Here is a 27,623-nt window from a genome sequence, read left to right as displayed (position 1 = left end):
ATTCTCAAAAAAAAAAAAAAAAAAAAATCATTCAAAGAAATACTTTACCTGGGGATGGCAAAGGACGGGACATTCCTCCAGCTGGTCGCCTGGTTTGTGGATAGCTGGGAAGCTTTGGCTTTGCTCCATGATCTGGTTTTGTTGATTGAACTGTAACAAGTCGTTCCTCTGGGTGGGGCTGTGATTCTGATGTATCAGTCACTTGGGTCTCATATTCTGCATAAAAAAAAGAAAAGAAAAGAAAAAAAGACATTGCTAATTTCGTTTGTAAATTCATTCTACAGTAGTAATCGTCCTAATTGACATTATTTGCTAAAGGTGATACTGTGTACATGTAGTAAGATACACACCCGGTAATGGGCAGGGGTTGTGCTCGATGGTATGATTGTCTCCTTGGTCAGGCATCTCCTCAATGGGTTTCTCTGGTATTAAAGGTTGGACTTCACGGACTGTGCATGTGTATTTGCATTTTCGCAGTGGATTAATGGTGCTCCAGTACCAGCGAGAACACCTACGGTAAGAAAACAAGAGCTTTAATAGATGTTATTCAATCAGTAGTCATGTTTTACTTAAAAAAAAAACAAAAAAACAGATAACTTACTGAAATCCCACAGGGAACAACTTTCCTCTGTTTGCTGAAAGTTCTGAAAGGACACCAAGTTTATCAATCTGTAGAGAACCTGTGTAGAGAAAATGTATACAAACCATTAAACCAACATGGATGGAGTCAGTACTGCAACAAAAAGTGACGAAAAGTAGTGACTTAAGCCATACCAATCATGACATTGATTAACTCTGGCTCCAGTCCAGTGAAAAACTTTCTGCGAAGGCTGATGCCTTCAAAATCCACATAAACCCTTCGGTTTACTTCAAACTCCTGACCGGTTACCACCTTCAAAACACACACACAAAAAAGTTTCTTCTCAAGCTCAAAACACCAAACACATAATTTAGAATGGGCATGGTAGAACCATTACCTTTCCACTGATCAGATGCTTATGTTTGTGGCAGTAGACCTTCTTGTCATCTTGGAATACACAGTGACGGGAGCGGGCACACATAAAGTGATAGTTGCTCTGACAAGAAGTCAGGCAGCAGCCAACCGTGGCACCTGTCTGGTTGCACCGTTCACACCGCTACCAGCAAAACAGGATAGATAGGGACACAATATTACTTTGACTTGATGGAACAGGAGCAGTTATAAAACTACTGTACAGAGACCTGATGGATATATTGACAATCAGAAATTATATTGGCCAAGAAAAACACTGTATTTAGAAACGAACCATCAAGCGACCCCTTGTGACAGCACTGTGTACATGTAGTAAAGAGCCATTGTCCTCTTCAAACACCTCAGCTGACCACAGACAGCAATTGACATGTGCCCACTCATTCTGGCCCAGGTACAACAACCTGCCTGCATCCTACAAAACACCACAAAGGTTTTGTATAACTTTGTCAGTAGCCAAGAAAATTTCCCATCTTACTGTTAAGTACTCAAACATGTACAAAGGATGTCTGTGTCTAGGACATTTTATGTGGATTACATTACTTACATTGGGTTTACGGTCTCCATATTTTTGGCACAACGAGCACTGTCTCTCATCATCCTTCGACCAGCCTGTGTCCAGATCCGCTTTTGAAAGGCGTCCCCTTTTTCCTGGGTATATGTGAAAATATAAATGTAAAACTGGTTAAAAAAGTTAAAAACAAAATATGACTAAAAAAGCAACACACCTCTTTTTCAAATCTTGCAGTATTTTACAATTTTTACAATAGATGGACAAGCCCACACACAAACAAAAATCGTTATCACCTCGAATCTAGTGTTCAGAATATTACCTTTGGACTTGTGCCGGAAGGCACTGCTGGTTTTGAAGTGGTTCCAGCTTGAATGCGCTGCAGACATTGGAGGTCCACCCTCATCTTTCCTTTCATCTAAACTTTGACCATCATCATCCTGCAAGAGTTCCAAAGGAGCTCTAGATAGGAGCTCTTCCCTCTCCTGCCACTGGGCATAGACATGCTCTGTGGTAGGTGGATGAACAGCATGTGACAGCATGCCCCTGTAGGGAAGTAAAACAAAATTCAATAAGTCAGCAATCGTGCATTGCTTTCATTATTCACAAACAATTACTGAGCCTGGGACCAAACCAGTTTCACCAGCAATAACCACATGTACACAGTACAACCAATAAGTCATTACTCACATGGGCAATGTTTTGGTACACGAATTCCATACTTTGGGGTCTTGACTGTTGAACCAATTGAAGACCTCTTCCAGCAGCTTAGGACAAAACACAGTTAGTTATACATTTACCAGATATCATAAACAACAGTATCATTTGCTGTTTAATTCTCATCTCATTTGTTACTTGCAACAACGGGTACAAAGATTAACACAAAAATGTTGTTGTTTCATGACAGCACCCATAAAATCAAACAATTTTAAGTACAACAAAAAATAATTGTATTATCACTAATACCTGAGCTTTAATGAAAATGTCTATCAACTGATTGATGATGCAGAACATTTGAATAAAAACACGCTTCAAGTGACAAAAAGACATTTTTGTTAAGGGGCTTCACACGCTAAAGGAAAATATATACCTTTAAATAGTATGAGCGTGCCAGGGCAGTGGGTCTTTGCTCTTCTGGAAGGCTTTCCTCTTGTTCGAGCCTTTTTCTCACCACCTGTACTACGTCTTCATGGAACATTTTCTGTCAATAAATAAATACATTGTAGTACCCTGATTAGGTAATTGCTAAGTTCCAAAAAGATGATTGTTTTCCATTTAACTTTTGTATAAACAAAATTCTATTCAACGTCTTCTCTGACAAGTGACATTATACAAAGGCCTTCATTAAGACTGAATGTGGATATAACAATTATCCACTATGTCTAATGCTACAAACACATTTTCTGGCATAACCACAAATGTACAATATCCATCTATAGCCCATATTTTTTGTTTTCAAATCTGGAAGTGGGCATAACATCAATGGAGAAGCAGTGATGATAGTATAAAACATTTTTTTTGTTTAAAAATCTCAGATTTAGATGAGGAAGTGTTTGGACTCACCAACGTCGTATAAAGGCCTCTGTCGAACTTCTTGCCCACAGCTCGGAGGTCACAGGCGGGTCGCCCTTCCATTCCACTGTCAGGTCCCATCAACTTTTCACACTGCAGTACAACAGTAGCAAAAGTGCATAATGTATTTTATGATATCTATTTGAACCATTTTGCAACTATTCTAAGACTACATATTTTTGACATGGTAAAAGAGGTCTAACCTGGGAGCAGGTAACGAGGTGCTGGGTGAGGGTGGAAGACAGCAAGCAGGCTAGAACCTTCTCTACTCCAGATCGGAGCTCGATGTAGAGAAGTTCTCTCCAGGCACTTGGCTGAGTCACGCTGCATGGCCGACATGAATACACCACACTCTCTGGTAAGCTGGACAGGATCTCATACAGTTCATCTGAAATATGTTGACAGGAAGACAGAATTTAGCAGTGATGTCAAAATGTAAAACGCAAAGCTACAAAGTATTTTGATACTTTTTAATAACTCTATTCAGAAACAACCGGTTATATATATATATATATATATATATATATATATTTTTTTTTTTTTTTTTTTTTTAGACTTTCTACCAATCTGATTGGCTATATTGTATATTGTGATCGGCTGTGGAGTGTTTCCAACATGTACGTTAATCAATATACTTTTCCACGAGAAACCGGAGAAAAATAGGGAAATAACCCTCAAAACAAACAAAAATATATCAGAAAATATTGTTAAAAAAAGGGGGGGAAAATACATATTGCTCAATATTGTGATTGGACCACAAATCCGGATTGTGTAAAAGCCATTATTTTTGACATATCCATTTGAGCAAGCTAAATATTACCTGTTAGATCCTCACACTTAGCATGCACCCAGTGGTTACATGTGCCGCACTGCATCATCTGACTGTCGTAGTCATTGTCCTCATAGCACTTGAAGCAGATCGGGCAATAATTACCTGATGAGGCAAAACATGTTCAGTTAAAAAAAAAAAAGATAGGTGGTAGTAATAGATGACATTAGAACTCACAGCTTAGTATTAATAATAATAACAACCCAAACGGAGTCAAATAAAATTGCCTCAAAGAAACAAATATAATTGGTTTACCCTGTTCAAAGAGTTGGGAACAGTCTGGACAGAGTCCTTTATCGTGGTTCCAGTCAATGTCCCAGCTCTTCCCAGGTGTGACCCCGCAACTCTTGCACCTGATACATGTCATACAAACCTACAGAAAGACAATCATATTGATGTGTTCCACAATCTGAAGACAAGAAAACATGCATGACTCAGGAGTTTTAAGGTAAGAACAACCCACCCAAGCTTTCCTCTTCTTGTTTTGTTTTGGATAATTTGGTCCAAGACAGGAAGCATGATAGCAGTTCTGACATCGTTCGCACTCCAACAAGGGCTGAGGGAGAATGTTTGAAAACTGTGTGAGAAGTTCATTAAAAAAAATAAAAAATAAAAATACAATGACACCACATGCGTTGTGGTGTGTACCTTGGATTGTTTGTTTTTCCTGCCACACACATGACAAAACTTGCAGTGACGACAGCACCAGTTTTCCTTGTTTTCCACTGAGGGGCGCTCTGCTTCTTCAAGGCAAAACCAGTGGAAGGGCTCACAGCACACTTGGCAATGCAACATCTAAAAATGAAAGATATTTCAGGTTTAAACACACATTGAAACTGTAACAGTTATATTTTGATGTGAGAAGAGCATTAGAGCATTCATTGATAGAACTACCTCATGTTGCCCTTTACTGGCACAAAGTAGGCACACATGTGGTGGCATGTTGGGTGCAGAGGTCAGTATACTTAAACCACCCATGTTCCAAACATTCTCCAAAGTACAGTCCTCCTGAAAAGCAATTTACAACACGATGACTTTGCATTAATTTACAACATTGTCTGTCAACACCAATGCTTTACATTGATGAATGGGTAGTTATTAACATAACAGTGTTTAGAGATGCGAGAAACGGTAGTTGTCAAACAGGTATTTCTAAAAATGGTAAACAAGGTATAAAAAAAAAGGTGCTTAACATTTAAAGCACCATTTTGAAAACAAAAAAAAAGAGCTATGCCTACTAGCAGATTGCCTATCAAGGTATTGTTCGATGGTGCGTCTCCTAACCCTGCAAAACCAAATTTCTACGTAAGACTCGAAATAAGCAGGTTCGCATCGCAATTTGCAAGTCAAAATTAGCATTTTGCAACTAACATGGACACATTGAAAAGCAAAACTACAAGCAGGCACAATGCGCTTACGTCACATATGAGCAGGAAGTCTGAGGCGGAAGAGAAGCTATTCGGTTTACGGCAGAGATGGGCACTTTACCCTTTTTTGCCGGTCCGTCCTCCGTCCGTGACCTGGATACCCTTACGTCCTCGTCCCTCATTCATAAAAATAATCGTCCTGTGACCCCGTCCGTCCTCGTCCATTAAAATCGCTTCTGTCCTTACATTCTGTCAGTCCGCCCCCACCAGGATCAAAATCGTCGACATTTCATTTTAATAGTCGACGCATCATTTATTTTTATATTTATTTATTTGCCGCATTATTTTTCTTTAGAGTCTGAATCGTTTCATGCTTCTCCCGCTGGCTGGTTGCAACACACATGCGCAGTAGTGGTAATCTGTGATGTAAACAGAAGCATTTTGGGTAAAGTAGAGTAAGGGCTAATTCTTGTTGGCAACAGAGTCCGAAGGTTACAGCGCATTTCACCAAATATACTCAATATAACGCAAACCTGCCTTTCATGGCAGCACGAATGGGTTGCCAGATCATTTTGAAACGGAAGAAAGTTGTGGCATATGCCTGATTTCATGTCTGTAAAATAGCAGTAGTTAGCATACATACGTAACGGTGTGTATTTGACATAATGTTGTAACACAATGTCCTATTTGGTACGCTAACATATCGTTGCATCAACTATGGATTAAGGAGGCATTAGTCAGTGAACTCATGTTTATTAAAACCCAAAACAGTGTGTGTTTATGCCTGTGGTGGACATTCTTAGCAGGAAGAGCTCACACTCTCTCTTTCTCTCTCGCTCGACCTCTTGCGAACGGAGTGATGCGTTCATGAACTGGGAAATATTAGCACGCAATTAACACAAAAATTACATATTTTCCACTTGTCGGCAACACATAATAAAACCCCAAAATAAGTTTGTTATGATGTACTACATTACAGTGCAAAAAAAAGTTCTTCCTTTTTTGTTTCAGTTGCATACCATACATTTTAAGATTATGCATACCAGTGAAGAAAAACAAAACCTTTTGGATTAAGGTTAAATTAAAACAAAATTAAAAACCAATAGAAGTGCTTATTTTAGTTTTCTTTAGCACAGTGCATTTTTCCAATTTACTCAGATTTTACTACCTTCCATTAACAAAAATCAAATAAAGTAATGGTGCCAAAGAAGAGTGAAATATGTATACAAGTATTTCTTTTTATATTTATAAATAATTTCACTGTATCAGTGCAACTCTGCATAGTGTATAGTTTTGGTTCCACTTTAAAATGCACAAAACAATCACAGCTAAAAAGTTTAAGGCCAGAGTATCTCCGACAATTAAAGTTGCTCCCTCATTTATAAAAACGTCAGGAATGATGGTATAAGCTGCAAAGTTTAATCAAAGTGGAATGTATTATCATTTTAATTGTCTTGATGATTAGTTTGTACATAAAGAATTCAAGCTGTAAGAGAATGATAGTTATTATAAGAGCAGCAGCTTGCAGCTGTGATTTTCCGCCATTTACATCTTATCTAATTAGTCGACTAATCGCGACTACTGTTGTTGCTTAGTCGACAAGCAAAATAATTGCTTGTGGCGGCCCAAAAGCACACTAACCATTGGTACTACGTCACAACGGGCAGGGCATCGGAGTCCGCCAGAGGCTAGAGGGCAGACTATGCATGTGCAATGTACATAAAAAGTGTTGCAGGCCACTGATTAAGGGGTATCGCAAAAGAGAACAGTAGTCTTTGTTTTAAGCAGAACCCAACACAACACGTAGGTTTGTTAAGATTACCGTTGAATTTGTGGCTGATTACCAAGGTGACAAGTACAGTATATGCCCGTGACCATAATTACATCATACAGGGTGCTTACAGATTTTACTCAGTATAGATAGACATGGCCAGTGAAACACTCCAAGTAACAACGTTTTGTAGGGTTTTGGTGAAGTTGAATGAAGGAAATATTTGTTTCCTCCATTTAATTTGAACACTTCCAAAACTTCTAGTGGAATAAAGAATTGTCTTATTCCTTATCAGCTGGTACAGCAATGAATCTACTGCTTTATGTTACGTGGAAAAATTCTCGCTTCTCAAGTAAAGTTGCATACATTTTCTATTTAATTTTTGTTTTAATTCTAATTTGTTTTTTTATTTTTTAATGAATGGATTATGTTTTTGATAAAAGAAATGCTAAATTCCATCCTGATAATGTTTCTATGCAAGAAAATAGCTTTCTTCTATGCACTACAATACTAAAACATTCAATAGCTGCAGCCCTACAACTCTAGTGTGATATTTTTTTATTATTTAATAAAACCCTTGCTTCAGCCACATCCCCCCGCTCATGGGACATCTTTTGATCGAGGGGCATAAAACTAATAAATCTCCCATCTGTTTTCTGATCTGGATTGATCGATATACTGATAAAATCTGTGAGACCCACCCTTCCCCCCTAAAATACCTTGAAGTCGACCCGGATTTTATGGGTGGGTTTTGAAGACTCAACCTCCCTCTGCTCAAATCCATTAGCTAGGGCAGCCAGGACACTTGGTGGTGTCTCCTCAAAGGAAGCATGTGATGACAAACCCTAGAAGACAAACAACTTGTACGTGAGAGGGAACAAACCTGGAAGCACACATTCACTTTTTATTTTTTCAAACCGACATCTGGCAAGGACTATTACATACACTTTGGGGAGCCTGTATTACTTTGGTTTCTTTTGAAACTAATTCAATGTGTTCCAGCCAAATGAAAAAAAAACCAGAATGCCATCAACAAGGGGACAGTTACCCAGCCCATTGAAAATGTGACCCTTCCAAACACATAACAGATCACTTGGGTCAAATTTGAAATGTATCAATTTTTGTAAAGGGCCTTGAAAATATTTCCCACTGATCCAAAGAATGTGGAAATTGGGAAATATTTGGTGAAGATTCAATTAGTCAATTTAAATATCAGGAATTAAGTAGATGGAAAATGGAGAAAATTGTGATCCAAGTTGGTGAAATGTACACCTTAGCAACACATACAGCACAACAGAAATAAATTAAATGAACCCCACTTATTTCCCATTACATGATGTTTAAAATTCCACATTTTCATACAGATATCATATCATAATTATTTTTTCTTTCATTTTCTACATTTTCAATTAATTGGGAAATCATCATTACTATTTAAATTATATATATACATATATAACATATATAACCAATATTTCTGTATTTCGGAATCCATTTTGTCCTCAGAAGTGTCACATAAATTTCAAACTGGGAGTTGGTTCAAACGTACGGCTGTACGGATGGATTTAAATTAAATCCGAGGTTGCAAGCTTTCTGTTGTCATTAGACATGATATGGTTTTCCTTGTTTTGCGCACGGCAGCAGATGATTAGTTTAACAGATTTTCAGACTTGTCAGTCTCTAGATACACTCTCTCAAGAAAAGTGTTTTTAGAGGCATAAAGGTAAGAAATTCACATTAATTCCAACTAGCAAGTGATGTTTACTTATTCTACTAGTGTTTGAATCAGAAATCTGAAAATCGTTCAATTTCACATTGAAGCTGAAGCTCAAAGCACTGCCGTGCAACTTCCGATAAGCTGCGTGCTGGAGGGTCACATAATTGATTTAAGAGTAATCTCAGATTTTCTAACCTTCTCAGGTTTGCGTCGAACAGATGGCACACGATGTGAGCTAGATTTCCGATGCCGGATCTCATCATCTGATATATCTCCAAGGAATCCATCCAGTGTAACAAAGTCTTTAGAAGAGAATAAACAAAAATAATAATGGTTTAACAATGCATCAAACGCTAAATCATAGTCTTGTACACACAGTATATTGTAATTACCTGTGCAACGTGCACAAGGCAGTGAAAGCTCAGGCTGATCTGCTGAGTTTTACTTACCTGGACTCAAACGCGGTCCATTGCCTCTCCTTCTAGCTGGCGAGGCTGAGCTTAGGTCCTTTTCATCCAAATCTGAATCATAGTCCACCAGGTCAAAGTAGACGCGCGGTTTTACAACACGTTTTGGCTGCTTCCTCACAGACGGACTGTTACTGTCTGCCTGGAGGCCAGAAGGCGAATCTGCCACACCCTCCATCCCTTCATCATTACTTGAATGTCCTCCACTGAAGGAGGATCGCCGTCGTTTTGAACCTTCAAAGAAAGAAAGCCCAACTTGTTGAGTCAATAGCTTTTTAAGACGATATGTCAGAGAACATGGATTTGAAGGACAGGAGTGAGAAATCACCTTTGGGTGCCGTTCTTCCACTTAGTCTTCGCGCTTTCCTCTCTTCAATTTGATCACATCTCTTGTACCTTGTGGGGATAAAAGTACACAATTGTTATTATTTCCAAGGAATTCTCATCCGCTTACTGACCAAAAATGGAATATTCAACAACTTACACGCAACACTGTCGTTTGGTGTTGGGACCACCAAACTTAGGTTTGTCAAGGCAGTTGATGCATCTCCCACAATCCTCTTCGTGGTTGCAACCCTTGCATACACCACACCTCCGAGAACGGTACCCAAAAGGCCCAAGTCCTTTTCGTTTCACAAAGCTGGAGGTTTTCTTGACCTTTGTGACTTTTGAATCAGAGAAATCAGGACTGTCTGATTCTGATAGAGAGCCATCAGCAACATCTGCAACACAGGAAAGGAATGGAGAAACATAAGAAGCATAAAAAGGCAATTAAAAACCCTAAAAAAAAATAAAATAAAATAAATATTGTGACTGTTGTTTTTCAGAGTATGAATTGGGCATGAGCAGATATGTGCACCTAAATTTTGGTGAGGATCAATCCCGCCTTTTGAACGTAAGGCTTTGCATAGACCTATTTTGGAGGCTCAGCCTGGCCTGTATTTATCAGCCTCTGCAACTGTAAATGTCCTTTTCTCTCTTTTTCAAAGGAAAAACATGAAACCTGACATAGTTAGCCAACTACTAAATTTTGGCAATACTTGACAGCATTTTTAGAACAAAACAAACCAGGAAACAAGTACAAAATGAACAGTGCCATGTTACAGCACATCTTACGTCATAGTGATCACGTACGTGCCTGCTAAACACTGGCTAAGGTGCCTCCTCGCAAGGATATTTCATTATTTTGATATCTAATCGGCTTAAACATTTTACAGGGAATCAGACACCATTGATACACGTACTATTATTGTTTATAGACACTGTCTTGTGCCAATATTTGTCAAAATGTCAAATATTGACGAGGATAATCTGCCCGGCCAATAATTGGTCTACCCCTTGATACACTAAGTCACATAAATAACAAAGTAAAAGAAACGGGAAGTGACTGTGATTATGGTTTGGCTTCCCTACCCTTTGCGACAGCTGAGGGAGAGATGCCTGTTCTTTCGTGCAGAGGCAGAGCGCTGAGCCGGGGAATGTCATCTGGTACCAATGCCCGAGGCTGCCCAAGCACCACAGAAGCGGCGCGGCACACATGCTTGATGCGTGGACCTCCTGCTTGACGGAACTCTTGGCAAAGGGGCGAGATGAGCTGCAGCTAGAGGGGTGACAAAACAGAACAAATGCTTACTTACACGAAGATGCAAAGAACTGCCAGAGAGATCAATTTGAAACATTGCTCAAACATTTCATTGCGGTTACATAGAATTTGTGTTCCATTGTGTCAGTTTTAACATAAACCACGTGGAAAATTCATTGCAATCTTGAGGCTCAATAGACAAAGGTAAAGGAGAAAGATGCAAGACATTTAGTTAGATCGATTGTTGTCCGCAAGCCTTATTGATTTGCGCACTCACTTGTCCTTGAGATGGCTCTGTCTTGATAGTAACATCAGTCACAAGCGGCACTCTCCGCTTCCTCCTTTGTCTCTTAGAGGTCAAATTTCTCGATCGGACTCCAGCAGGTCCTGATAACAGCTTCAGAAACGAAACAAATGAAAGGCACACATGTAAGATTTATTTTTTTCAAAGAACCACTGATAAAAATCACCACTGTCACATTGTCACTTCCAATTGAGTGAACGCTGGCATGCTCTGCTGCCGCTGCTTACAGTCGCCATCGTCATCCTCCTCGGTATGGCTGCAGTGCAGCTTCCGATACTATCTCACACGTATCAACCTCCAGAACAGACTGGTATTATGCACACATCTCTACAGTGGTCTCTGGCCGCATCCAGTTTATTCAACTGAAATCATTCAAATTCCACCCTTCCACTGTTTCCTCTGGTGTGCCTCTGCCCTGTCTTGGGTCCCCTCCTCTTTATCACCTGCATCCTACCTCTTGGGAATATCTTCCATAAATGTAAAGTTTCATTGTTACACGGAGGACAACTAGCCTTACCTGTCCACTAAACACTGCCACTTTTCCTCTTTTCTCCCATATTCACTGCTTCTGTGCACTCAACCATTGGTTCTCATTCAATTTTATATAACTAAACAGTAGGGGGTCACAATATCGTCAATATCATGATATCACGATATTAAAATTGCCACATTATATCGTCGTCGTCATGTCACGAGATTAATAGCAACAAATCTGTTTAAAAGCCCAAATTGTTTTCCATTTGTCCAGTACCAGCACACTCTGGTGGTTAGTTTATTAGTGCAGTTTAATTTGACCCACGTTAATCGTCAATAGTGACCCATGCCTGGCCAAGCCAATTTCTTTTTGAATGCTGCTATTGTGTACAAAAACAGAATATTGCGATGTTTTTCTTTTAATATGAGCTCTTTAATTTTTTTTTTTACAATATCATGAGCTTTTATACATCACCGTGAGGATTTTATATATCGACAACCCCTCCACAATATCGTGATAATTATCGCACCGTGAGGTTCATATCGTGATATTATCGTATCGTGACATTAAAGGGACGGTTGGGCCGGATGGCCATGTTTTCACTAACAAGTTCATTTTATATATTTTTTGATCAGGAAAATGGAAAGAGTTGTCATTTCTATTTTATTAATAAATTTGGGATAAATCAGGAAATAAGTGACTCAATAAAGATCCATTCTTGCCTCATTGCTTGCCCACTGCCAGTCGTCGTCTGCCTCCCGAGAGTTGACACAGGTTTAGTGTCGCTAAATGTCCGAAATATAACCAGTCGGGGTTCGTGTGCGCATTCATGCTCTTGTCCGCTTCAGCCTGTGTAAGTGGAGAAGCGATCGCCACGGTATTTTTGATTTTGTGGAGGTGATCATGATGAGATCACGTTTTATGTCAATAAATCCAAACTATTGTGCAGGACACTTTTATACTTTCACAGGTTGAAGTAGACAAGAGTAGTAATGTGCATTTGCATTTTGGTGGCAATCGGTCGCCGTTTTAGACAACAGAACTGACAAAGCGAGCAATATTACCACGCTTGGCTCCCTCCCGTGACGTAGACAGCTTAGACTGAAAACATAACATAAACCATGCCCCAAAAAGGGGCGTGGCAATTTGTCGTAAACCTAATCACAAAAAAAGCTCTTAAATCACTACAGAGTCTTTTGAGGTGGGCATTTTAGTACTGATGTGATTTTTACATGCAAACCTATTATATACGTGCCAATGTTAAGCTCATCCAAGTGTCACTTTAAGATATCGTGACATCCCTACTAAACAGCGATAAAACCGAAATTTTACTCATGGGCGCCAATTCCATACTACTTAAAAGTTAACAATTTTTCTGTCATACTTGGTGATTCCTCCGTTTTCTCCTCCAGTCTGGTTAAGAGTCGGTGCCATTCTTGCGAGCACACTCCTTTCAAGCTCAAATAAACAGCATCACCTGGCCCACATTCTTTCACTTACGAAACATCAATCATCTTTGTTCATCCCTCAACCTTCCTTCTTCATAGCCTTCCGCCTGGATTACTGAAACTGTCTCCAGTAAGATCTCCCCCAAAACCCACTATACAAACTACAGTTTATCCCAAACTTTACTGCCTTTACTGTCACAAGAAGCCCCTCCATCGACCACATCATTCAGGTCCTGCAACAACTCCACTAGTTTCCTGACCAATTGTGCATCTGATATGAAATACTAATCTGCACCTTCAAGGGCATCAATTGCATTGCCCCACCATATCTTTCTGACCTCCTTCACATTGCCATAACCTGCCACTCTCTCAGGTCTTCATCCTTCCTCCACCATCCTTTCTGCCTGTCTGTTCACCATGAAGGACAGAGACTTCAGACACAATGTTATAAATGATTATCATGATTAATCCTCATCTATGTTAAAAGCATGACTTTACCCCTGAGGACTTCATCTGTTTCTGCTGGTCAATCTTCATGAGCTGTACTTTGGCTTTTCTGAGCAGGTTGAACATTCGTTTATTGGCTCCAGTAAGACGTGCTCTCTGTGAAGCTCCTTTTCCCATAGGCGCAGGATGGTCGTCTTCACATGCGGCTGACTCCTTTGTTGACTGCAGCTCGGCTATGGGTATGAGGGAACATATTGTTGTTATTATACCATTACACATGTTCACAAGTCACCTAACAGAAATACCTTAGCTCAGCATTAGTAAGTAATGGTGCTTGTACCTGCGTGAAGCTTGATGCTGTCCTTCCCTGCTGGATCCTCTTTTTCACTGTCGTGATCGGCAAGCAACTTGGACTTTGTAGCTTTAATACAAACTTTTCTCACAACTCCTGGTGTGCCTAGGTCTTCTATCTTGAGCTTGGATTTTTCCATACCAGTGTCAGTGTTGCGCTGCCTCAGGCTAATGCTCATGACCTCATCATCAAGTCCTTCAGCTAAATCAACAGGTGATTGAAGAGATTTGCTACTTTCCACATCTGATGCGCTTTTGCTTTGGGGAAGTCCTTTGTGCAACTTGTTCAGTCTTTGATAAATCTTAAAGTGGGCAGCTTGCTTATTAAACTTTATGGGTGGGGTCTTTTTCTGAGCATCCAAAAGGCCAGCAGAAAAGACCTCTCTGGGTTTTTCAGCTGGGGGAGATAAAAACAGATCCTCGCATTGGTCCTCCGGGGTTTTGTCCAGTGTAAAAATTTCCTCCGTCAACTCTGCAGGCAAATCCCACTTCAAACTGGAGTCCTTCACAAGTGAGCTCTTCTTTTCCATTTTGACACTTTTTGTCTCAGAAAATAGGCTGGCAGTTATATCTTCTGTATCATCCAGATCGTCAGATGAAAACAGGTCCAGGTCCAGTTGAGCTTCTCGCAATATGTCCTCCTCGTCAACAGGTAGGATGGGGGAAATGTTTTGTCCCATCCCTTCATCTCGCCTCTTTCCTGTGCGTATCTGCAAGCCCAGTTGCAAACCTTTTTTGGGGGAGTTTCTACGCGGCAACATGGACATACCAACATCATCCATAAATCTTTGTGGGGTCTTGATCACTCGAGAGGATCTGGCACTTACAACAGGCATGATGAAGTGTTTAATGTTTTTGACAAACTTTGTTTTGCCAGAGGGCACGTCACCTGCATCTGTTCGTGGCCCATCCGTGAATGAATCGGTTTCTTCCTCTTTCAAATCATTGCCTTCTTTGTCAAGCCCAATTTCTATCAACGTAGAAAGGATAGACTCTGGTTGTGGCCTTTTGGGGTCAAACTGGATGGCAGAAGGTCTCTTTTTGTACTTTTTATGCACACCAACGAGTTTAGGACCAGAGGCTGGAACGTTTCCGTCTGATTGGATGGAAATGCCCTCTTCAAATGTTCCCTGTCTTTCTGATGAGTTAAGAGGAGCAAACTTCCCATCTGTGTTCCTGTGTTTGTGCTTCTGACGCTGCCCAATTCGAGTTTTACGCCTCTTTTTTCCTTTCTTATGGGATTTCTTCTTTAAGCATAATGTGTTTGGATCTCTTGCTGGACTTTCCAAATTCAGCGGTGGCTGAAAATCTATCAAGTGAATGTCTGTTTCCTCTTTAACTGGTAGCTGCTTCGGCTCTTCCTCCATAGATACAGTGACCTGCTTTTCCTCAGGCTCCGCGCTTTCTCTTGCCTCTGGCTGACTTGCTTCTGTTTCTAAAGCATTGTCTTCCTTCTGTGGAGACTCTGTGCTTGCAGATTCAACAATGACCAATTCTGTACTGGCCGCATTTTCTTTAGGTAGAACAGCCTTTTTCCTTTGAGCAGATCTCTTTTTCCCTAATTTATTATTGTGACGCCTCTTAGATTTAGAAGGCACTGGCATTGGTTTGGCCTCATTAATTTGTGGTTCAGCCTCGTTCTCCATCTTCTGCGGCGATGTTTCAACAGGAACCACTAGAGGAGCATCAGTTATCTGTGCAGACTCCTCGAAAATTTCAGAAACTGCACAAGATTCCTGCGATGATTTTATAATTGTTTCCTGTGAGTTTTCAGGGAGAACTTGTGAGCTGGTCTCTTCTGTTAAAACCTGAGCAGGTGCTTCAAAACCCACCTGTGGTGCATTTTCAACTTGTGGACTCGTTCTTAAACGTCGCTTCGCCGGAGTCGTGACAGGTTTACGAATGACCGATTTTTTGGGAGGAAAATCAAGGCTTAATGTTCTCCTTCGTAGTCTCCTCGTTGGTAGGACGTCCGACTCCGGAGACGGGGCCTTATCCTCTTGAACTCTGTCCACCTCTTTAGTAGCATCATCTTTTTTTTCAGGCACAGGGCTAACCTGCTGAACCAAAAAGGACATCTTGGATTTTTTATGTCTGCCAGGAGATGAGAGTTTTTTTATTTGAAAGGGTGGGACAACTTTCCCACAATCCAGCTGAGTGGCTTCTTGAATAGAGCTTTCATTTCCATCCTGTGTAACTTCCACTTGTAAAGCAGAAATTTTCTCGCATGTTCCATCTGCCTTGCTTTGGCAGTTTTTCTCTTCACTGCCTGCTGTGGTGCTCTCCTGTGGGGCCCAATTGTCCATTTTTAATGGCTTCTCCAACCCCATCAAACTCTTGTCAACATTGTCATTTAGAGTGGATGGATCCACTTCAGAAATCTCTGTACCGCTCTCTGTAAGATTGACAGTGTTTTCAGCCAGCTGGATCTTACTCACTGACTTAACTAATGATAAAGTCCAGATGAATTTTTTCCGCTTCTTTTTTCGAGCTAACTTCCCACTGGACTGTGCATCATATTTGGGGTTCCTCATTTTAATCAACTTCAAACTTGGGACCCTCCCCTCTTCGTTCAAAGGCAACCTATTGCTGGGTTGCACGGCTAATGGATCAGTCTCTATGGATGATGGACTTGGGTTTTCTGGGACTGTAACATCCTTGTTTAGTCTTTTACTTTGTCTCTGTCTACCCCTCCTTGTGCACAGTTTTGGCTCAGCTTTTCTGGACACTTTTGACTTCTTACCAATTGTATCACTTTTTATTGGATTTCCAGGTTCAACAGCAGCAGCAGCAGCAGCAGCAGCAGCAGAATCCAAGACAGGTTGCGACAGCGAGTTGGTGACTCTACTGCTCCGCCGAATGGCTTGTTGATTACGCTTCGAATGCTTGGTATTTGTTTTTGACTCAACAGTCTCTTTTACAGTGTCAGGTTGATCCACTGATTTTCTCTCTTGCGACTTCTGATCATCAGCCACAACCTTGGCACCAGGTTTGCCAAGCAATACCGTCCCTTTTGAAGCCGATCGCCCACGTCTTCTTGCAGGTAAAGTCCCCATGCCTTTATCATCTGCAACCTCCTCAGGTGGCTCAGGTTTTAATTTAACATGAGCACTAGAAATGTTTTCAGCCTGAATGTTCTCTGATTGGGGCTTCACATCAGTTTCTTTTAGCTTCATCTTCTTGACAGACTTTTCATGAGGTTCTTTTACTGTTTTAATTTTCTTTTTCGCCACCAACTTTATTGTAATCCTTGGTGCTGGCGACAACACTCCACTTTTGGTCAACTCCTGATCACCAGTGTTTTTAACTTTAGAACGTTTTCTGGAACCTTTAGCAGGCTTTGATTTGGAAGATGGGGTGTGATGCTCCTCCACCAAATGTTCATCTTTAACAGGGTTCGGAGGACAGACAGATGCCTCCGCAGCTGGCATAATATGCTTCGCACTTTGACGTTTGGATTTTGTGTTGACATCACCTACAATAACAAAAAAATTAATATATTGTAAATATCCAGCAATCAGAACATAAACATTTAAGGAAAAAAAGCATGTCTGTATATGCTGTTTAGTTTACATGTTAACTTGTTTCTATGTAATTACAACATGCATAGTAAGTGTTTTCTACCTTTGGAAGGGTTTTGTCGAGAAAATAGAGCTCCTTTAGAGCTTTTTCTTAGAGCTTCAAAACCTTGGAAGTCATCGCCCTTAAAAAGAAAAACAATAATCAACATGTGCATAAACTTTAATGTGATTCCGATGGAAGCAAACTCAACAAAATCAAAGTCCAAAAACAAACACACTTGCAGCAACACACACAACATTGACAGCTGGTGCTTAAAATAATCAAACTGATGAACTAAAAAAAACTAACAAAACTAAAACATGACATTATTATGACTAGAGAATGTATGCCCTAAATGCATATTTATGCATATCTAACATTATTACTAATTTAATATACAAATAATATTAGACAACGGTTATTTGCACAGATTAAATTCAGTGCAATTGACATTTTAATTGAACAATTACAACGTCAACCAAAGATTATTTCCTTTAAACACATTTGGGCTGCTTGTGAAACAAGTAAACAATGTAATTTCAGTGGCATCCCAATAGTAGAACAAACTTCAAGTAGTGACAACTCAGTATGACGGTACCAAAACTAAAAATGCAAGGTGAGTTTACAATTACGTTTCCCTCCAAGTACTGCATTAACAAAACGTATTCAGACAAGAGCCCGTGTGTGAGTAAGAGCGTCAACTTAACATTACATTAGTCATTCTACTTTGAATTAATTGAATTAAAGTCTCTAAACGCAAAAAAATGAAAAGTTCCTGCTTGTCAGTGCTTGCTAACATGTAGCCTCAGTACAACGCATTAAGCAGTGAATTAAACTCTCATTAGGTGTGTCCATAACACATCAGTATTACGAGGTAAGTACTATGGTTACACACGATATTGCATAATTTGTTTTAAAAAACAAGCGTGTTAGTAAAACACAACATTTAGCAGCACAGCTAGCTGCTGTGCGGGGCACGGGTGCTAGCCCTCTCCGTTCTTTGTGTTCGCCACGATTAGCTGCCAGCTACTTTGGCCCGATAAGGAGCGGGCCACTGGAGGGCTAATTGCGTTTGCTGTTTACAAATTGGCGTACTCACTCACTAGCTTTCATGAAATATTCAAGAGGAAAGTGTATAGCGGTGTCATTTGCACACTGTCGAACGGATATAATAGCACAAGCGTTAACGTTGCTCTACCTTCCGCATTTCAGACAGTATTTTAAAGTGCAACTCCGTAAATGTCACGAAAAGCTCCGCTAACATTGGTTAGCATTTCATGTTAGCATATGGAGGGAGGTGGGGGGGGGGGGGGCTAACGCGTTAGCCTAGCACAGGATGTTGACATTTCTCCATGGCACCAATAGACACACAGTTGGAGACAGCACTCATTTGGACACATTTAACTGTATTGTAATGTGTGGGGAAAAATAAAATGAGGATACTAACTCCTGAGTCGGTTTGGGACCTCACCTCTTCACTCCCACTAGAGCTGTATCCAGCCTGGCCAAGGGTCTTGTGGCTCGCCTCTATTCCAAGTAAGCGCAAGTGAGACTGGTCTTCGTTTAACGATACAACCAGGTTTGCAGGCCTTGGCCCTCCACAAGTCACATCTTCAGCTTCTAAGCCTGAGCGCCCGAGTTGCCAGCGCTTCTCGGAGCGCAAACGACTACGAGACGACCAAGGCCGACCGGGGAAACGACCTCTGGCCGTAGCGGTTCCACCTTGGCCTCCTCCGGCAGCCGCGGTTGCTGATCCGCATCCCGCTGCCGCCATCATTGCTTCGACAACAACACACACCGACGGCTAGCAGGCTCGAGCGACGAGAGACAAGAGGGAAGGCGCGAGATGGGAGGGGGTGGACGCTATACTCTATGGGAAATTGAGTTTTTCCTCCGACGTGACAAGCGAGGTTATGCTTTGTAGACACCTGGTGGCGATTGGTGCAAACTGCGACGCTAAACGGAAGTTACGTTCTATTGATGGATATGTGTGAGGGAAAAAACGACACAAAAAAAACGATTAAAATACATTTTGATTTACGTTTATTATTTTTAGGATTTGTGACTTGGTTAAGAGTAAGAGACAAGTATGTCGCTCTAAGCAAAACTGCAGTTTGAGGCCCTCCATTTTCTGCCAATAATATTGATCATTCCCTGTTGAATTTCTCCTTGAGGGAGTGTAATAATAGTAATATAGGTATAATGAATTAAAAACTCGCAAACACAACGTTCCAAATGATAAATCACTTAGAGATATACTGAATATTGATCATCTAGACAACAGGTGTCCATCTCAAGGCCCAAATAAATAAATACATCTATCCCAAAATGTAAACTTTTACTGCACATTACAAATTTTTTTTAATACCCAATACCTTCCTAACATAAATTCACAAATTGTACATAAGTATACTTAAATATTTAGCTGACACTATTTTCCATGACTTGTTTTAAACTCAGTTTGTCATTAAAAAATGCTACGCTAACGCTAAAACGCAGGGACAATTGTGTTCTGTATGTATGTACGTGTAGTAATATGATGGGGTAGTTCCAGTACTTCGTGTGATTTTCACGGTTATCACGGCCATCTGGAGGAAAAAATAACTAGTAGCTACTAACTAGTACTACTATGTGGCCAGTAATGAAAATCAGTTTTAAAACCCTGATCTACGCCATTATTAAAAGTAACAAATCTAAACCGGTGATTATATTGGCGTATTCGTTTTTTCTTTTTTAGGGGGGGTGGGGGGTTGGGGGGAATTGCACCATCAATTTGCAAGATAGAAGAACAATATAGTGCAACAACAAATTACTTCACATTAGTACATAAAATAATTATTTAAAATGTACAAAATAGAGTATTAAATCAAATAAACACATAAAAACAAATTTTAAAAAACTGCGAATATTTAAATTGAAAGTCAACTAAAACAATTCTTGACAAGATATATGATCTATGCAGCCCCACCAGTCTAAACACGGCATTATGATTAATATTCCATCCATCCATTATCTGTACCGCTTCTCCTCACAAGGGTCGCGGGGCGTGCTGGAGCCTATCCCAGCTGTCTTTGGGCAGTAGGCGGGGGACACCCTGAACTGGTTGCCAGCCAATCGCAGGGCACACAGAGACAAACATCCGCACTCACAATCACACCTAGGGGCAATTTAGAGTATCCAATCAACTTACCATGCATGTTTTTGGAATGTGGGAGGAAACCGGAGTGCCCGGAGAAAACCCACGCAGGCACGGGGAGAACATGCAAAGTCCACACAGGGAGGCCGGAGCCGGGATCGAACCCTCGACCTCTGAACTGTGAGGCGGACGTGCTAACCAGTCGACCACCGTGCCGCCATGATTAATATTGCGTGTATGAAATATGAGTTAAGCAGTAAGAGCCACCCGTTTGTGTTCATCTCAAGGGGGCGACTATTTTGCCACTTGCTGTTGACTGAAAATTACATAATAGTTGCTCAGGGCCAGGTATCGTCGAATCACAGCTCATCTGCTTGAAATTGGGTCATGATTGGTCGTTACCTGAGCCCAGAGCAACGATGATGTTAATACTTAATACTAAACAAGACAAACAGAAGTACCCGAAACAGACTGCCAACAAATGGTTAGAAAAAATTGAGTTCAATAATAGGTCTTGAAACTATGGAATATGTGCAATAAATTCAATAATTAAAAAAAAATAAAACCTCACAATAAACTACCTTGATTCAATCGTTTTACTTTTTTGTCCTACTTTGTTCTTAAATTCTTCAAACTGTACTCCTGCACGCTCTGTTGCTTGTAATTGCTCTGTAGATGGCGCTATTGTACTTTAGGTTGCAGCGCGCGGGCAAAGAAAAATGAAAGAAGAAAGCAAAGTAAAGTCACAAAGAAGACGGGAGGGAAGAAGAAGGCACGCGGAAGTAACTGAGTTTGTTGACTGCATTACATTTTTCCTTATCATCCGCCTTTTGTCCTACAAATCGGTAGGTATGTTAATCATGTAAGAAAAAATAGCATGGAAACGTTTATAGGGTGCCTGTGTTAAATTGTCATGAACGATCAAGGTACCGGTCTGTTGACGAAGTTGTCGGACGGAAGCTAGCTTGTCGTAGCTACATTCTACATTACTAACTTCGCCATTAGAGTAATGCAGTTAAATCCCCTTTCACTGCCACGTCGTTGTCTAACGTTCGTCATAATGTCTTCTTGTTTTTTTTTTTTCATCCCCCGTCTTTGTCAGAGGAGAATCCATACAGGCACTATGAATCTGGAAAGACTGCCGAATGAGGAGAAACTTGGACTGTGCAGAAAATATTATCTAGGTGAGAGCAAATAACATTTATATATAAATGAAACGTACTATGTTTTGTCATGAAAACACAGCAGAAGATATGTTTTGGTTATGAGAGGAAAAGTTTAATAATTGTTCCATTGCAAGGCAGTCTAGACAGAATAATGTATAACCTCAGATAAGGGTATTCGGGGTCCTATCTCAGATAAGTGTATCGGGGTCCTAACCATAAGCATATTTAAATCACTCAGCAGAATTGGGTATAGTCCCATAGAAGTTTTATAAAGGCAGACATTTTTTTAATGGGTGTTCTACTTGGGTCGATGGATGGCATCTGCGAAAATAAGAAGCACTAGCTAGATTTTTATTTTCAGGCCAATGCATTTGAATGTTCTGTTGGGCGGATTGATGTAGTTACACCAATTTGTACCCATGACCACCCTATGTTTGACATACAAATGGCAATCCGTGTACCACCGGTCCAATAAATTTGGCATCTTTTTTACTCTTATGTTACTCAAGATATTGTTAATGTAAATAAGTACATACGTGTACACACATGCACACACTTAAATCAAGTGACTCCCTGGTCTCGCCAGTTATTGATAATAGCAGTAGCACCATGCACAGTATTAATTAACAGATTTATTGAGGGGACAAAAAAAAAAAAACTGAAAAGTCTACGGCAGGGATGGGAAACTTAAATGATGGAGGGGCCCACATAGGACCGCACATGTCCTAACCAGATGTATGGCAATAATGCAATTTTTAATAAGGACAAACGTTGGTCTTTTTTTTTTTGGAGCCAATGTACAGACATATATATTTTAGTTTTCAAATGCACATAGAAAAGATCCAATGCATAATTACACAAAATAAACACACACTGTGATTTCTCTACCTCACTCCCACCCCTGCATATGGCTCTCTTGCCTAGAAATTCCCATTCAGAGATGGCACAAAACTGCTCAACAACTTGAAGCGCAAGAACTCATTTTGTGCATCTTTTCGCAAACATCAGTTTACTTTGATTTTAATATTATACTGCCATATGTTTTCCTGCATGTCATTCAATTCCCCAAATGAATAAAGTTGGTCCTAGAAGCGTTCCCCTCTGTAAGCAGAGTCCATCACAATGCATCCATCCATCCATTATCTGTACCGCTTCTCCTCACAAGGGTCGCGGGGCGTGCTGGAGCCTATCCCAGCTGTCTTTGGGCAGTAGGCGGGGGACACCCTGAACTGGTTGCCAGCCAATCGCAGGGCACACAGAGACAAACATCCGCACTCACAATCACACCTAGGGGCAATTTAGAGTATCCAATCAACTTACCATGCATGTTTTTGGAATGTGGGAGGAAACCGGAGTGCCCGGAGAAAACCCACGCAGGCACGGGGAGAACATGCAAACTCCACACAGGGAGGCCGGAGCCGGGATCGAACCCACGACCTCTGAACTGTGAGGCGGACGTGCTAACCAGTCGACCACCGTGCCGCCCCCATCACAATGCATGCTTGTTCAATTAGGCCATTTGAAACACTAATAAGCGTTGACAATATCCATGTTTTTGGAGGACACAAATTTGCTAAACACTCATGTACTTGAAACGAACTGTCAACACTGTGCCTGGGTGTGTGTGTGTGTGTGTTCCCTGTTGTTTATGTATTTTTGAGATCGATGTTGTGGCGGGCCATGACAAACTCTTCACAAATCCATCCTTGGAGTTGGAGGCAAGGGTGAACGATGTCTGCCATCCTGTGGTTAACACTGGTATTACATCTTTCAAGACGCCCCTGGTTTATGCCATCAAGCCCCTCACATCTTATTAATAATAGCTTCCTTGCACGATGAAATCATGCAGTGTCTGTTGTTTAAAGAGTGATTGCACAACTAAACGGGCCGAAGACCGCTTGTAGGAAAGGGAGGTGACTCTCGGCCAAGTACAGCACGGTCCGAAATGGCCAGTTGTCAGTATAGTATATGGTATAGTATAGGCAACCAAACTGTACAAAGTGTCAGCATAGTGAATTATATTCCTCAGGTGTTAAAAAAAAAAATAAAAAAAAAAACATCCAAACACAGTACAAATGCACTTTGTATTATTCATACTTTCTGTTTCTCTCAGGTGGATTTGCTTTTCTGCCGTTCCTTTGGCTTGTCAACGTTGTTTGGTTTTTCCGAGAAGCTTTTGTCAAACCAGCCTACACTGAACAACTGCAGATAAAAGCATGTGAGTGTGCTAATTGGTCATCTTTTACATGATGTTTGAGGCATCAACACAGAACCTACTAAATACCACAATTAAATCTTTATAAGTAAGAAGTAAGACCATTAAATATTACTGTGTTTCATTATAATTGTTATAATGTTTTACAGTCTAGTGTCTCATTGGTCAAATCCAAATATCTGCTATTAAACATATAATGCACCATGTTAAATATCTCTCTCTTAACTTGCCGGGTATTGGGGTCACCAACGTGGTGCCCGCGGGCCTGTTCTAAAAATAGCTCACCAGTGATAGGACATTGTGATTTCTTTGGAATATTGTAAATATTAAATAAGTAATCATTTGAAAATAAGTAATCATTTGAAAATGAGTTGTATGAGAATTATAGAAATAAAGTGTTGCATAGAGATATTTATCTTTCCTATTTTTTGTGAGAACTCATTAAAATGATCAGTGTCTTCACTTCAATATCACAAATAAAAACTATAATGACATAGTTAAATTTAATTTGAATGAATTAGTTTATTTTTTTTATTTTTATTTTTTTCTTTAGAAGTGTGTCTGACTGGTAGTCTGTTGCGTTAATCAGTACTGAAGTACCTTTTAGCTTCAAAACGTTTGGTGACCTCTGTCCTAGCCTTCAGTACTGTTTCTATTAGCACAAGATAAAAAAACAATTAATACAGATTTTGTCTGATTACCTCATCATAATGTACTGCGACAGCTTTTCATTTAGAATATATTATAAGCCATCTTTTTCAAACTGCCTCAATTCACAACCAAATTAGAAATGTTCAAAAGACCAGGCTTAAAGCAGCACTGGTCAAGAAATCGACCTTAAGAATTTTTTTTCACAACTCTTTTGATGAAACATTGACTTACCGTATTTTCCGGACTGTAAGTCGCACTTATTTCATAGTTTGGCCGGGGGGTTGACTTATACTCTGGAGCGACTTATGTGTGAAATTATTAACACAATACTGTCATGGCTTGTTAGTGCTGACTTGTGACTTATGTTTTGCCTCCCTCTGCAGGCGCTTTAGCACTAAAGCACCTGCACATGGAGGCAAAACATCATAATACAAGTCAGCACTAACAAGCCATGACAATTACTTCTATATCATTTCACATGTTATTGTAGCCAACATAAAGAAACATAAGATACATCCTTAAAGCTATTAAAATGAGACTTCACTGCCACCATACAGAGCTCGTATCTCAAGTTTGCACTTGCAACTCCAAGAAAAAAATTGGCTGAATGACGGCTTGTCTGGAAAAACTTGTACCGTAAGTCAAGTCACTTATATCTCAAGGAACCATTGTACTATACATTGATTGTGGCGAACACAACAAACCTTAGAAGCCATCATCAAAAAGCCCTTTGCCACAAAATTGTGTGCCTGCTTGAAGTTCAATAAAATAGGTTACTGGTACAGACAGAAAGGTATTAGAGTTTTTAAAGTTTCAATTTTTTATCATGTCAACTGACAGCGGCATTTTTGTGTGTTTGTTTTGACATTCGTGTAGATGTGAAGCGCTCAGCACTGGGGTTGCTGTTATGGGTTGCAGTACTCACCACTTGGATCACCATTTACCAGCACTACAGATCCCAGTGGGGGGAAGTCGGGGACTACATCTCCTTCACAATTCCACTGGGCATTCCTTAAACCTTTTTTGGTTTGCATTCTAGCTAAATGTGTTCCCCGAGTAAGTTCTTAATGTATCTTTGTATTTGTAAATGTTGAAAATAAATTGTGGACTTGAACGTTCACATTTAATGTATTAGTTTGTGCTAGACCATTGGTTCTTGATCTGTGTTCAGTTGAGCCTCAGGGCTCATTGACGAGCGTATGTGCTGAGGGCATGAGACCAAGGAATGCTCTATGCAGCAAAAGGACGTTTGCTGGGATGGTAACGCCCCTCGAAAAAAAAAAAAAAGAATCTATTTGAGAGCGGTGATGTCAGAAAGTGGCTCAAATAGTAGGGGGGCTGGTTGAGTGATTTTTGAGTGCTACTGAAGGATCTGAATCTATACGAATGGCTTTATATTAGCCAACAGGTTAACCAAAAATCAAATTGGGAATTACACGTCGTATAATCAGTTCAAAGTCAGTGTGCCCTGATCTGAGCACGGGACTAGCTGGTGAAGATCAGCCCCATAGGCTTTTCTGCCCTTGCCCGTCTCGGTTGAGAGCATTCGCGAGGATGGAAAATCTGCCCAGATCCGATCATTGTATGATTCCTGAACTTCAGAGATGGTAAAGTAAACTGACGAGAAAATTCAATCGATTTGTGTGAGTCTTTATTTGTATTGGATACCTTCTTGAAAGATAAAACGAACACGGATTGAGTAAGTAGTTGTTTTGTAAATTGCTAATTGGGCTTATGGACTCTAGACCTACAAAACACCAACGCAACTTTCCTTGACTTGACAAAGGGCATGTTTAACTTTGCAAAGTTCCCACCGAGCCATTAGTATGGGATGCATACATTTCATTTTTTTCTGATGCTTATCGCTTCCTCCTCCTTATAATAAGCAAAGCCATGCTTTCTTTTGCATCATTAACAGATACATATTGCCCAGTTGCATTCTTTTTCTCGTCTAAGCCGGCAGTAAAAGCCTTCCCATTTATTTCCTGGTAGACTGCCACGTCGGCACTTCCCAAATATGGGAAAGGGTGCACCGGGGTACCATCATCTTTGCACGCTGCCATACGGACCTTTGACACTGATCAGGTGTGGTGTAGGCCTTTTCGCACTGACTTGTCTTGGCAGGATGTAGTGCGCCGTCAACAAACCCCTTCATTTTATTGTGTGCATGTGATGCATGGGCACAACGATGGAACACATGTCGCTCAAGGTGGACGTTTGCCATAATGGTGCCGCGCCTTGGTAAGCCGTCGTGATGTCAGACAGCGCATCCAGCAGGAGAGAGTTTGGCGATTTCAGTATAAAATGTTATTATTACGAATGGTTCTGGAAACTTGCGGGGTTCAGTACCACCAACAAGGTTAAGAATCACTGTGCTAGCCCTAAATGATGAAACCATGTTAAACCTTTATCTTTAATGTTTGTGGATGACCACTGATTTACCCTTGTTTGTATGGCAAATAAAAAAACAATGACTAATTCAATGTGTTTTACATTATTGATTGAAACAGCGACACAGATTTCAGCATAAAGCAGTGCAGTACAATAACATCATATGAACACAGGCTGTTCTTTGACTCATCTGTGAGCTATGTTGTGGACACACATAATCTGAGGTGCAGTAGAGGTCGCCTAAAGTCTGAACAATTATTGGCGCCTGTTGTGAAACCCAATACCTTAATCCCCTTAAAATGTGCCCTCACTTCCCTATTATTTATCCTTTATGAGTCATAACATAGTCAGTGCCATATTTAGACTTAGGTGACAGGTTCCACATTACAGGATACTGTATCACTCCAATGTGACAACTATGTACCAGAACATTCTGTACTTTTAAGGAGAGAGACATGCTTGATATTTAAAGGGAATGAGTTAGGTCCTATTATGGATCATGTCATGTGTTCATTTCTGTGACGCAAGTCTATGTTGATGTTTTAGAAACGTCCCTTCATGGATCAAGAATTGAATGAATCACTTCCAGAATCAAAATATCACCATCATACTTAAATCGACCCAAACATTTTTTTTTTCAAGAATATGTTCCC

General features: G+C 40.4%; 2 protein-coding genes across 4 annotated transcripts in view; one reads left to right on the top strand and one right to left on the bottom strand.

Moving 5' to 3' along the window:
• kmt2bb (lysine (K)-specific methyltransferase 2Bb) overlaps nucleotides 1-19,258 on the bottom strand; it is a 30,910-nt gene extending 11,652 nt beyond the window's left edge. Inside the window, exons 1-28 of one of the 2 annotated variants that reach the window (XM_086037589.1) lie at nucleotides 18,859-19,258; nucleotides 17,475-17,553; nucleotides 13,840-17,325; nucleotides 13,551-13,732; nucleotides 11,103-11,222; nucleotides 10,657-10,843; nucleotides 9,728-9,965; nucleotides 9,572-9,639; nucleotides 9,226-9,477; nucleotides 8,972-9,078; nucleotides 7,779-7,904; nucleotides 4,816-4,929; nucleotides 4,570-4,716; nucleotides 4,385-4,477; nucleotides 4,177-4,294; nucleotides 3,913-4,026; nucleotides 3,296-3,480; nucleotides 3,084-3,185; nucleotides 2,611-2,721; nucleotides 2,211-2,287; nucleotides 1,843-2,066; nucleotides 1,557-1,660; nucleotides 1,287-1,424; nucleotides 978-1,136; nucleotides 775-892; nucleotides 602-680; nucleotides 351-511; nucleotides 49-216 (exon numbers count right to left, since the gene is read on the bottom strand). In XM_086037589.1, coding sequence (XP_085893715.1) covers nucleotides 49-216; nucleotides 351-511; nucleotides 602-680; nucleotides 775-892; nucleotides 978-1,136; nucleotides 1,287-1,424; nucleotides 1,557-1,660; nucleotides 1,843-2,066; nucleotides 2,211-2,287; nucleotides 2,611-2,721; nucleotides 3,084-3,185; nucleotides 3,296-3,480; nucleotides 3,913-4,026; nucleotides 4,177-4,294; nucleotides 4,385-4,477; nucleotides 4,570-4,716; nucleotides 4,816-4,929; nucleotides 7,779-7,904; nucleotides 8,972-9,078; nucleotides 9,226-9,477; nucleotides 9,572-9,639; nucleotides 9,728-9,965; nucleotides 10,657-10,843; nucleotides 11,103-11,222; nucleotides 13,551-13,732; nucleotides 13,840-17,325; nucleotides 17,475-17,553; nucleotides 18,859-19,188 — 7,387 coding nt within the window. In that variant the 5' untranslated portion in view covers nucleotides 19,189-19,258. The remainder of the gene's footprint in view (nucleotides 1-48; nucleotides 217-350; nucleotides 512-601; nucleotides 681-774; nucleotides 893-977; nucleotides 1,137-1,286; nucleotides 1,425-1,556; nucleotides 1,661-1,842; nucleotides 2,067-2,210; nucleotides 2,288-2,610; nucleotides 2,722-3,083; nucleotides 3,186-3,295; nucleotides 3,481-3,912; nucleotides 4,027-4,176; nucleotides 4,295-4,384; nucleotides 4,478-4,569; nucleotides 4,717-4,815; nucleotides 4,930-7,778; nucleotides 7,905-8,971; nucleotides 9,079-9,225; nucleotides 9,478-9,571; nucleotides 9,640-9,727; nucleotides 9,966-10,656; nucleotides 10,844-11,102; nucleotides 11,223-13,550; nucleotides 13,733-13,839; nucleotides 17,326-17,474; nucleotides 17,554-18,858) is intronic. The other variant, XM_086037590.1, reaches the window with a different exon arrangement.
• A 1,997-nt stretch (nucleotides 19,259-21,255) lies between these two features.
• On the top strand, nucleotides 21,256-25,710 carry psenen (presenilin enhancer, gamma-secretase subunit). Of its 2 annotated transcripts, none has more exons than XM_086039136.1 (4): nucleotides 21,256-21,392; nucleotides 21,650-21,731; nucleotides 23,827-23,931; nucleotides 25,456-25,710. In XM_086039136.1, exons 1-4 carry the CDS (start codon nucleotides 21,267-21,269, stop codon nucleotides 25,593-25,595), a joined length of 453 nt encoding a protein of 150 aa, XP_085895262.1. In that variant the 5' UTR covers nucleotides 21,256-21,266; the 3' UTR covers nucleotides 25,596-25,710. The 2 variants fall into 2 exon arrangements, with proteins under 2 accessions (XP_085895262.1, XP_085895263.1); XM_086039137.1 differs by having other exon boundaries at nucleotides 21,268-21,329.
• Nucleotides 25,711-27,623: the final 1,913 nt, after the last annotated feature.

Source organism: Filicampus tigris, chromosome 8 (assembly GCF_054856515.1).
Source record: "Filicampus tigris isolate MCC_2025a chromosome 8, RoL_Ftig_1.0, whole genome shotgun sequence".
In the NCBI taxonomy this organism is placed as follows: domain Eukaryota; kingdom Metazoa; phylum Chordata; class Actinopteri; order Syngnathiformes; family Syngnathidae; genus Filicampus; species Filicampus tigris.
The sequence above is the reverse complement of the archived record's forward strand: the minus strand, read 5'-3'. Positions and strand labels throughout refer to the sequence as shown.

What these genes read in the sequence shown, in the direction of transcription:
- psenen (XM_086039136.1), top strand. Translation starts at nt 21,267, where the DNA reads ATGAAAGAAGAAAGCAAAGTAAAGTCACAAAGAAGACGGGAGGGAAGA. An exon ending in GCCTTTTGTCCTACAAATCG is followed by an intron (nt 21,393 to 21,649) that starts GTAGGTATGTTA and finishes CGTCTTTGTCAG; the next exon opens with AGGAGAATCCATACAGGCAC. An exon ending in ACAACTGCAGATAAAAGCAT is followed by an intron (nt 23,932 to 25,455) that starts GTGAGTGTGCTA and finishes ACATTCGTGTAG; the next exon opens with ATGTGAAGCGCTCAGCACTG.